The sequence below is a fragment of the Temnothorax curvispinosus genome, unplaced genomic scaffold, assembly GCF_003070985.1.
Source record: "Temnothorax curvispinosus isolate PA1 unplaced genomic scaffold, ASM307098v1 QBEX01007405.1, whole genome shotgun sequence".
Classification (NCBI taxonomy): Eukaryota; Metazoa; Arthropoda; class Insecta; order Hymenoptera; family Formicidae; genus Temnothorax; species Temnothorax curvispinosus.
Window position 1 is genome coordinate 1 of NW_020217185.1, and position 11,805 is coordinate 11,805.

The following is an 11,805-nucleotide window of genomic DNA, read 5'->3' on the forward strand; positions in this document are numbered from 1 at the left end:
AGAGATAGTGAACAAAATGAATCAGATTAATCAGATTTTATTTTCGATAACTTAACATATTGTCCATATTGTTTATATAATTTATATTAATATTATTAGCATAATTTCTAAAATCGATTAATTTTCAACTAAAAAGGAATAAGTTTATTAGATTTCTTTAAAGTGTGATGTCATATTTTAAACTTATAATTTTTTTGCTTTTGCAAAGAAAAAAACAGATTTTTAGATAAAATTTTATTAATCGACGCTAAACTACAAGGAACTTTTGTGCACTTTTGTTAAATTGAATTAAACTGTATTGAATGTTTTCGGAAAATTCACACTTCTCTTTCCCACGGTAGCAAAATGCGTCCCCGGGGTGTCTTTCGCATGCGTTACGGTTGCGCTTATGTCAACTCTTCGCCCACTAATGATGCCATCAAATTTACACTACAGCTGTTTTCTCCTTTGTGATCACAATCGCGATTTTATCCGTTAGTTTCTAAGACTGTTCTCACGTCGAACGGCAGAGATAAGTGTATAAAAGACAAGTTTTCTTCTTCTCTTCGTCTCATCTCGATTGAGTCGCGGTATCGATTACTTCCATAGATCCCGCACAGACTCCGCATTGTTTTCTCGGCTTATACTTTCAGAGCCGTTGAACCGCGCTCGAATCCGTTCGGACGAGTCGCTCGCTCTCTCAAAGGATACAATACGTGTGAACGAAGAGAAATGTGAGTAGGCCTAAATAAACAACGACACGGGTTATTGGTAATGATCTTTCGATCATTACCAATAACTTCAGAATTGTTCGATTCGCTGGCGATTCGTCAATTCGAAACAGGTTCTCTGAAACAGGTTTCATAAAGACACTGAAATTTGTACTCTTATTAGCAAATAATTATAGCAATCAACATTTTTCATTTAAGCAAACAATATACGTGCGAGATAAACGAAGAAGTAATATCTTCTTAAGATTGTTGTGCCTTTTAAAAGTATAATTACCTTATCACCAAAATAATTCCGTGATAAGGAATAAGAAGCTCGTGACAGAGTTAGAGAGAAAATAGAGGAATGTAAGCTTGTTTTTTATAAATATAATTTATAATTTAAAACAAAATAAATCTATATTGTTATAAATAAATCATAAATTATTTTTTTGATGTGAAATAAAATATATTCTTTAATTTTAACTCTCTCGATTAATACTGCAATTCGCACCGATAAATCGGTAACGCTTTGTATAATTATACATATTCTCTTTGCACGAACCTTTTCTATAGTACGCATAATCTAATGTATATTTATTAATAATAACACATCTCGCTTTATCACAATAATCACTATCAAAAAAATAAAAAATTGATTAAATAAAAAAATAATTCTCTTATATATTATTATCTAAAAATATAGTTGCGCTTTTAATTCTCTGTCTGGCGAACATTTTCGCAAATTAATATGTATCTGTCGATATTTCTAGTTTATTGTAGACTGTACTATATATTATACGTGTAAACAAAATATCTCGCTCCTTTGTCTACTTGTTCTTTCGTATAAAATCTCGATTATTATATCACTCTTACTCTTATTCTATTTCTCTCTTGTTGAAAATGGATTCAAATCCATCATCCTGCAAATTTATCTCACACAACGACTATTTACATAATAATTATAAATAGTGTTGTTATTATTAATAACTAGACTAGATTAAATACAATCGGTCTTTTAACCACTATCCCTCAGGCACTGATTTGCTTTCGCTCTGTGAGCAGGATCGCTGTTGATCGACTCTAATTCTTTCCCATTCGAACATGCTCTCGGTCGTCCTTCGTTAAAAATGCGGCAAAGATCGACGTTGACGTAATGGGACCTTGTGTTATCGGAATTTACTGTTGATTCATGCTGCGACCATGTCTCGTCGCGTTTGACAGGATTGATAAAGTATATTTTACCGAGACTTGTTTCCGCATCGTCGTTGATGTATTCTACGCCATTCGCGCAATTTTCTTTACTTCCCTTAATTCTCATAAGATCGTAGTGGGTAACGTCGCGTTCTCCAGGGTTGTCGTACGTGAGCGACGATTCCTTTGACTGGGAAATCTCTTTGATTTCTCCGGACGACGTGGAGTCGTAAGTCTCCAAGTGCTTCGACAAGTTTTCCTTGCGTTTAGCAAGAACGATCCTATCGAGGGTCATGAAGGGCGTCTCGAAGCACAGCCTCCACAGCACAGATATCATCATCGTCAGTACTAAATTGGCGATGAAATCGCGTATCTGATAAAAATAAAGAGATTTTATTGCTGTCCTTTTTCTTAATTACACTTGCGCTTTAATTTAATTACGAGACGCTCATGTAATCATCAATATTTGTTATATTGATGATTACATGAGCGTCTCGTAATTAAATTATGTGCAAATTTTTAAGTCTACTATGTATACATATATTTATATAAAATCTATTTAAAACAAAATGCAGCGATGCAATATACACAACATAATAGTAGACTTAAAAATTTGCACATAGTTTCACTGTAGAACTAAATAAAATAAATATCGTTAATTACGTCGTTAGTTAAATATCAAATTTTTTTGCACGAAGAGATAACATTTTTATTTTTATGATTTAGTGATATTGCTTAACCAGTTAATCACCGAGGCGTCTGTTTTTATTATCTTTGACGCAATATTTTAAAAATGTTTCCACTCTTTTTTACTCACCATATTCATCTGTGTTAAATTGCCGGGTGTTCGAACGGCTCCGACGTGTGATAGTATGACCAGATAATGAGAGAGATAAGCGCAGTAGGTCAATTTGCTGAACGGAATCCATCCATGCCAAGAAAGTAAATAATTGATGGGACCTTGAAACGATTATGACTTTTAGAGACTGGCGTTGACGTAATCCGGTTTAGTAATTATCTCGCGAACGCGCGCAATCATCACCTGCGTATCCATTTATGCAGCAGAAGATTATCCAGGAGACCGCGAGTACAAAGACCTGACGATGGAAACCGGCGTAGAAGCTTGCCTCCAGCCTGTTGTACACGTGAGTGTCGAAGTACATGCCTCGCGGTCCGAAAATCACCGAGAGGCCGGCCATAATCGCGATCAGCCAGCCGAGAATCACGCACCACTGTGATTTATAAAGGCATTTTTTTTTAGCGACTTTACAACCCACGGTTTATTTTATGATTTCTTCAAATTTAAGATATCTAAATATGCGTCTTATTTATAAAAATATTAATATAAAATACATATAAGTTATAGAAAAAAATATTTCAGGCTTCTTATGGAAAATATTTTAACTTTAATCCGCTTAACCTCGATTATTATATAAGATATAAATATTAGTTCTGCAATTAGATGTCATATAGAAGACAATTAATAAATAATGAAATAAAACAAACATGAGAGTACTGAACATAATTGTGTAAATCGTACTTACAGTATATAACTTGACTTTGCAAGATCGCGTCTTATATAACAAGTATCCAAGGCCTAATCCAATGACGTAAGGCCCAAATCTATTGTATGTCTTTATATAGATCTTCAGATAAACCTGGATTACGTCCTCCTCCCTACGAAATACAACATCCTGTTGAGATCACGAAATTACTAAAATCCGGCAATCAAGAAATTTCGTACAATTTCCTTGCAATTTCCATCTCCGTAGAAATAAACATCACTTAAAACGAGGTAATCTTGCACGATCTTTCATAGTTGCTTGATAATTAATTCTCGAAGTCTCGCGTGATATAAAAGGTCCCACAGAGTGGATCTATATTAAGAGACCGCAATAATAAATATTTAAATGCTAAACTAAATAAAAAAAACTAATTAAAATTAGTTAATAGAAAAAAACGTAATATAAAACTCAATCAAATTAAATAAGCCTATTACATTTAGATTTTTGAGAGATTTTTTAAAATGTTCAAATTAAAAATGTGTTAATGAAATATTTTCTAAGCGAAAGCGCAGTTGAAATTCTACACTTACCTCTTGTAATAGAGCATGGTGCCCGTTAGTTCGAAATAATAAGTTATAACAAAGGGCACGAGGACCGAAAGAAATAAACAGACGGTCAAAACAATGGTGAAGAACAGACTTCTAAACTTGAGCATAGGATACAGTACAAGCGGCGACAGCCAAACAAACTGCATATCGGTCGATAGGTACCAGGATTGGGACATGCACTAGAAGCAAACGTAAGAAAAGAGTAATATTTTCGTGTAAGTACGCGAATCAGAAAAATTTTGAAAGCGCGAAACAGCACTCAATAAATCCAAATTAAAGAGAAATAAAAAAAAGAATATTACAATAAAAAAATATGTGCAGCATTCGTATATATAGACTACCGTTTGCACTACGTACAAAATAATTGTTAACTACACGTTCAAACACACGATTGCTGTACATATTTCGCTCATTTGCTACGACATAACTCAAAACTTGCCATTTTTTAGTTGTTTGTAAAAGAATAATGAACGTTCAATATATCGAATAAAGAGCTAAACTTTTATTTTTCTACAATCAGTTACGCCAAAATCGTATTTAAAAATGATATTACAAAATTCGAATGATTCAAGACCTTCAAGATAACTCATTTTTCTGGAAAACTTTGTTTTTTGAGTTATGTCATTGTTGCAGCAAATGAGCAATTTAATATGGCAAGTAATACGCAAAAATATACAAGGGTATACGTAAAAGAGTAATTTAAAGAGCTGGTCTACCATGTTCGCTACGTTGACATAGTTGTTAACGTAGAGCAAGTTGGTCCACCAATTCTCGCGACAGAAGTTTTGGTTAGTACCGACCCAGGTGTCCCAATGCGGGCCTGTACCGAATTTGTAGAACAGAGTGGCATAAAAACCGATCATCATCGCGTAGGCCGGCGTTAATCTGACAAAAGGAGAAACGATCAGTGGTTCGAAGAGATAAAAAAAAAAAGAAAGAAAAGAGGGGAGATCAAACGATATTATTATAAAGAGAAAATAAAAATTACAAATTATATGATTTTTTTAAACAGCACGGTGCGTATGAGACCGACGAATATAATTTGTTGACGTAATGGGGGGGGGGGGAACATGTTGGAAACTTAAATTACCGGGGTGATTTCGGTTGCGTATACATATACGTACCTTACATAACGATGAAGATAAAGTCCTATCACGTCGAAACGCCACTCTAAGGCTCGTTCCTTCTTCAACAGTTCGTTGTAAGCGAGTAGGAGCCCGCTCAGAAGGAAGAAGGTATCTGTGACGATGTTGCCGTTAAGCACCAGCATGTTGTTCCAATCGTGGTGCATCTTTTTTAGGATAAGAATGATTTTTCACAATTGAGACGATTAAGGCGCAGAATTTTGAGATTTAACAGAGAACAATGTGTGACTTTTTACTGTATTTATAACGCGAAAGATAAATTCGATAACATAAGTTGCGAAAATAGGGACACGTAGTGTATTCTCAGTCAATTTTCATGTGAAATTGTATAAAAATTAAAATTGTATAGCTCACACGTGGAATCTGCGTGAGGTTCATATTGACATCAACGACCTTCATGTAATAGGTATGACCGTAAATGATCCAGCATATGCTGACGAAGCGCAAGCCGTCTAGGCAGCGAATAGATCCCGGATGTCTCTCAGTTTTCAACAGCTCTTTTCCATTCTTGTACAAAGAAAACGCCGCAAAAATACCTGCGCGAGAAATTATCAGGATCATTATCTCTATTAGTTCCGGCTCCCCGGATGACATTGCCCTTATTAAAGAAAAAAAAACCGCAATATCCAGATTAACATTACACATCAATATTAGACATCGTATAGCGTATATTATAGTGTATGTATAAAGCAATCTTACTAATAATCAATAATTAACATTAATTTAATCTTAAAATTAGTCTCAGCTTCTTTTCTTTCTCAATATTCAATAGATATAATTTTAATTTCCAAGATTGATTTCGTAAAACTCAGTAATCAACTACATTGACTTAAATTTACCAACTTTGTCGCATCAAATGTGAGAAAAATATTGAAAGGACTAAATCTAAAGGATAAACATGCTTTTATATTTTTATATCCTACCTTCCGACGCGCTAGCACGCCGTTGCATCGCAATATCGTATCCCGTGCTGGCTATGATGATCAATGCGAACAGCACAAGAATCGATCTGAAGTTTTCGAACGTTATACAAATTAACCATATTACTGCAGAGAGATAAATGTTTATACGATAATTATAGAGAGCTTCATTACGTGTAACACCAATCCCCAATGTTCCACGTTGTCTGAACGGTCTCAATGGTATAGCATGATTCCTTAGAAACGGTGATAGTCATGTCTACACGCCCTTCGACTTTCAATGGGTCGAGCGTGATCTCGAGAGCCTCCTGTATCTCCGTATGATTGCAGGTGGACGGAACGCAAAACATCCACTCGTATTGGGTCGATTCGCCGGAAGTCCATTTCGTCGCATTCTACGCCATAAGATACTTACGTTAGTCCCCGAAGCAGCATAAACTCGCTCTTATGAGCGTTTTATTGTTTAAAAATACTTCGGAAACTATATGGCGCTATCGTCTTTTACGAAATTTATTGAGTAAATAAAGTTCCATTTTATTCATGTATATTATAGTATCGTATTAATGTCCATGAATAAATAAAATTATTTAGATTAAATATATATATTATTTTAAATATTATTTAGATTATACTATTTTTTAAATTAAAAATGTCCATATGGGTTTTATTAGAAGCAATATTAATTCTTATTCTTACTTATATATCTTTCGTATACTTCAATTTATTTACATTTTACAAGCTCAGACGATATATATAAGCCGGATTGAACTTATGTTCGCTTACTGTATACTGTTGTACGCTCGACACGATAATTGCAATAATGCAATAATTGTGAACTCACCGACGCGATAGCGACATTCGTAAGCAGGTCCCCCATGTCCAATTCACGTCGCGTCTTGTTGTCTTCGAAGATCTCGAACTGCACCGCTGCGTTGCAAGCTTGCCCGACGAACCCGTGTTTGGTCTTCACTTGTAAGCATTCGTCAAAATTACCCAGCTGTTTGTAATTGCCGGTGATTATGCCTGACGGGAATTTAACCGAGGCGTCGTACACTGGAACAAAGAACATTGAATCTCCGTTTAAAAAATAAATTTCGGCGAAACTTCCGAAAACGTCCATGCTCAGATTTAGGTCAAACTTTGTCAATAGGTTCCTTTTAGATAAAAAAGACATATATACCAAAAGGATTTTTTGCGACTCCAAAGTTTAGCACTAACTTTTTAAATATTTTTTCACATCTTTTTTTTATGTCCTATGAATTATTGTACAGTCATTTTAAATCCTTATCTGAGAAAACACGTTTGCACACAGCTCTTGTTGTGAGCGAACTAACTCAGTATCATTACAAACCAAAACAGCTCTCAAGTAATGTAAACTACCATAAAGTCATACCCGTCAAAGTCATAACATAAACATTATTGGCGAAACTTTAGAAAATCAGAAACGTTGTAAACCTATGTGACAACTCGTCTCGCGTGAAAAGTGCAGTATGCGTGGAGGCAATAGGTTCCGCCCCCGCGGGGGGGCTCCACTATTGTTAAACTAGACACATAGTGTGCCTTCAAAGTACACGCGTGGGCTTTCCACGCGTGGAAAGTTGTAAACCCATGTGGCACCTCGTTTCGCATAGTGTATATGCGCGGAAACAGCAAGTTAAAAATGTTAAAAAAGTTGCTAAACTTTGGAGTCGCAAAAAATCCGTTTGGTATATGTCTTTTTTATTTGAAAGAAACCTATTCACAAAGTTTCACCTAAATCGGAGCATGGACGATTTTCGGAAGAACAGCCTAAATTTCAATGCGCGAGGGCATTTTCGGCTCTCGAATGAAGATTCGAGTTATTAAGGCCTGTTCGTTTTAGCTGAACTTCTTGCACGGTTCATCTTTGCTTTTTTTCTTTTTACGTTGGAAAGAAAAAGAGGAAAGATGAACTGTGCAAGAAGTTCAGTTAAAACGAACAAGCCTATTGTTATACGCAGTGGACTATATTTTATTCCCCAGAATTTTCGGGGGACGTTCCACAAAAGTGCTGTATAAAAACACGGGATTGAGATCGCGATATCTAATCTAAAGTTTCCATGAGTAAAGGGGTATAATACCGCTTTGCGAAGTTTGTTACGACGAATCTGTTATTGATGCATCTCATTATTTTTTTCCGGACATTTATGGCATTCCGGCTTTGACATTTAACAATTGCGCCCTTCCCCTCTGAGCTCCGTTTTATAATAAACACATTCCAAAACCGGTTAAAACAGACGTGCAGGTATAGTCGATGCGTCAAGGCGTTCTTCTGTCCTCAATCCACGCCACAATCAGCCATCATTTTTTTCGCATTACCTTTATATCCGGAATCATTATCGCGGACCTAATCAGAGAATAATGATCGTTGAGGCCTGATATCGATTAACGCAAACGGTATATATAAATAATTTTTATAGTCGCTTCTCAAATGCTCTGTCCTTAGTTGCGGACATGAACCGTCCTTCTTGTGATTTATTGCAATATATTAAGTATTGTGACGCAAATGTGAATTTAAAATCATTAAAAAATACAGTTTTTACTTTAATCTTTTTATTGTAAAACTTTTTAAAAAAATTTCTAAATTGACGAGGTGAATGATTATAGCAGTTATTAGTTTTTTTCGCTCTTTCTTCCCAGAATTAATATATAATTAATTTCAGAATTAAGATTCATCGATTGTGACTTTTTTTCCTTAACGAGCGAGGCAGGCAGACTTAAGGAGGTTTTTCATTACAAAACTTCAAAAAAAGTTTTCTTCTATATTGACAAGGTGAATTGTTATCGCATTAGCATTTTTCGCTTTTTTTTTTCCAGAAATGTGTAATTTCGGAGTTGAAATTCATCGATCGTGGCCTTAATTTTTGTGTACTTCCTTTCTTCTCTAATGACAAGCGAAGCAGGCAGACTTGAGGAGAATTTTGCGTCTGAGAAAGGAAATTGCGTGTGATTGATCAAATTCCATGATGAAATATACTCGGCGAGGGTCAAGCAGCGCAGTTGATCAAAGTCACGTTCAATTCTAGGAGGATGGCGATGAACTAATCCAGCCGCGCGCCGAGAACTCGCGCGTTGTGCTCTATGATTTATATTATTAGTCATCTCTGCGCGCACCAACGTGTGAGTTATGCTGTGCGAAATGGGATTTCAAGGTGGTACCTTGGAACCGCGATCACGCCGTGACGGTAAACAACGTCAATGTCGCGAGTGCGTTAACTGCGGAAGTAGATAATCGCGCCGGTACGTAGAATCGACTGATAGACCGGAATTCACGCGGCGGAAACGGGTTGATTGACTGGGCTAAAGAAAAATGAACGATAGCGCGTGCTTTTAAAAATAAATTTCCAAGCGATAGCGATAGCGATAACGTACTTATGCATATTGCACCTTATCGGCAATCGATAGCTCAATGTCTGATCGATTCTAACGTAATAACGAACGTAACGAGCCAAAGATATCTGCTAATGTGGTAACGTAAGTTGTTCGCTCGAAACTCCTCGACGTTTGCAAAGGTAAAGAAGTCCTCTGTGATGCGTTTACCAGACCCTCCTTTCTCTCCCGCCACACGTCCAACCGAGTCCAATCTCTTATCGTGGTATAAACAATAGTCGAGGAATCGCGCGAACTAGTCGGATCGGGCGATTAAATGACGTAGAGGCCAGGAAAAGATCGATCTAACGATCGATCGATCAGAGGCAGGCCTCCGATACACAAGGACGGTCATCGGCCTCGTGGATGCATCTCGCTGACCCAGTTTGGTCCCGCGCGTACGACGCACATACCAATTACATCGGTCAATATTATTGTTTCTGCGTGAATATACGCGCGTTAGATCGTTAATCGCCTTTTTTCTTAACAGCACGTTGTTACAAAGCTGGCAATACCCGCGAGAACAATCGTAGTAAGTCAGTACACAGAGAAAAAGAATATTCTTGATTTGAAAATATTTTTAGTTTCAACGCGTGGAAATCTTGAAATGAGATTATATTGCGTTAAACGAAGAAAAGTTGCTTGAAGGAAGTTATTATATAGTTTAACCAAGAAAAAATGTTGAAATAAAAAGTTGAAATTCTTATAAGAAGATTACAGTGATCTTGCTTGTGTACGAAACAATCTATATCTTCTTATAAGAATTTTAACTTTTTATTTCAACATTTTTTTTTTGGTTGAACTATATAATAACTTTATTCAAGCAAGTTTTCTTCAAGCAAGTTTAATCTCATTTTAAGATTTCCATGTTGAAACCAAAAATATTTTCAAATCGAGAATATTTTTTTTTTCTCTGATAAGAATTAGTCCTTTCGGCGCATCTCATTTGATATAATTTTTTATCTTGAATCAACTGATAAAGTCTAAAAAAAAAAAAACATTTTATAACGCAATAAGAAGAAGTGGAAGAAAAGTCCCAATATGGCTATTTAATTATTATATTTTCTTATATACATATGTGTGTTGTATAATATATTTTTCTAAATAATTATTTATTTTGTAGAAATATTTATATACATATTGTATATTATATCATTTAACACATAATTGAATTTTAGAGCGATTGCTTTATTAATCAATTTTTAATTAAATTTAGCTAATCTATCTGTTTTCTCTTTCTTTTAAATTAAATATAACGTTCGAATGAAAATGTGTATTTGTACAACTGCGATAGAATATTTATTATGAAAGGAAATAATGATACTGTCGCGCACCAGATACTGTCAATGGAGAAATCCATTCGACGCTGGTATCGAAAGGGGCAAAAATGCACCGGCGTTCATGTATATTCATTGAATGTTGCGTTTGCGCATTGACGTAAGAACGGCCAACGGGTAACGATGTAAACATGTCAACGAAATAATTATCGCGGCGAGATAAAGGCTGTCATAATGCAAAACGGCGATGATCTATGCGGCGATGATCCGCCGGCGAGGACGCGTGGGTTAAACATCTTGTAATGGCCGATGCTGTCACCGATTGGCATTACGCTATTAATATCAATCAGATCAATGTCAACCCGTTTAATCTGTGCTAGTCCAAGTGTCACGGAGACGATAATTCGCCCGCAAAAATGGACACAAGGCTCTTTCGATCGTGCGTAAATTCGACTTCGATATCAGCCGCTCTCGAGAAAAACACGCGTGCAATCTGAATTCGAATCCGAAGTGTGATCGATCGCGCGCGCGTCGAAATCGTACGACTGCGATCTCGATTATTATTTCTGAAATTACCCGCCTTTGAATCTGAAGAGATAAGGGGACGATAAAGTTTTGCGACGTCCCTCGCTTTTGCGACTCCGTCCTCGAGTACGTTGAACTCGCAGTAGCGCGGAAAAAAAAGAGATACTTATCACGCTGATCGATCTTGTCTGATTCCGTTATCTACGAAGCATTGATATCCGGTAATTGACGATATGCATTTTACGTGTGCCGGCGCGATATCGTAAGCGTAAGCAATATTACATGCCCGATAACCTCCCTCGATAATTGCGCGCAGCGTGCAATGTCCGATAATTGCTGAATGTTTAAACGTAAAAAAGAGAAACGCAATCGCAATCGCGTTCGTGATCTCACGCGGCGCATAACAGACAAAACAATACGTAAAGATTATATAACGTTTTCCTCCTTGCTGTCCTTCCCCCGAGTTATTCTCATGGAAAGGTAAAGAAATATTACAAACTTAAGCGGGGAGCACACACTTATTCTGCACAACGCATAATGCGTAAGCATAAGAAAATT

General features: G+C 36.3%; 1 protein-coding gene across 1 annotated transcript; it reads right to left on the reverse strand.

Moving 5' to 3' along the window:
- Positions 1-1,147: 1,147 nt before the first annotated feature.
- On the reverse strand, positions 1,148-7,131 carry LOC112457002 (nose resistant to fluoxetine protein 6-like). Its single transcript, XM_025019845.1, has 11 exons — positions 6,900-7,131; positions 6,233-6,453; positions 6,062-6,147; positions 5,493-5,674; positions 5,118-5,284; positions 4,710-4,878; positions 3,976-4,172; positions 3,425-3,557; positions 2,923-3,112; positions 2,698-2,840; positions 1,148-2,253 (listed from the first exon to the last, which is right to left on the reverse strand). The coding sequence occupies exons 1-11, from the start codon at positions 7,125-7,127 to the stop codon at positions 1,705-1,707; spliced, it is 2,265 nt and encodes a 754-aa protein (XP_024875613.1). The 5' UTR covers positions 7,128-7,131; the 3' UTR covers positions 1,148-1,704.
- Between the last annotated feature and the right edge of the window lie 4,674 nt (positions 7,132-11,805).

What these genes read in the sequence shown, in the direction of transcription:
- LOC112457002 (XM_025019845.1), bottom strand. Translation starts at nt 7,127, where the DNA reads ATGTTCTTTGTTCCAGTGTACGACGCCTCGGTTAAATTCCCGTCAGGC. An exon ending in GCGTGCTAGCGCGTCGGAAG is followed by an intron (nt 5,675 to 6,061) that starts GTAGGATATAAA and finishes TTTCTCGCGCAG; the next exon opens with GTATTTTTGCGGCGTTTTCT. An exon ending in TATCTTCATCGTTATGTAAG is followed by an intron (nt 4,879 to 5,117) that starts GTACGTATATGT and finishes TCCTTTTGTCAG; the next exon opens with ATTAACGCCGGCCTACGCGA.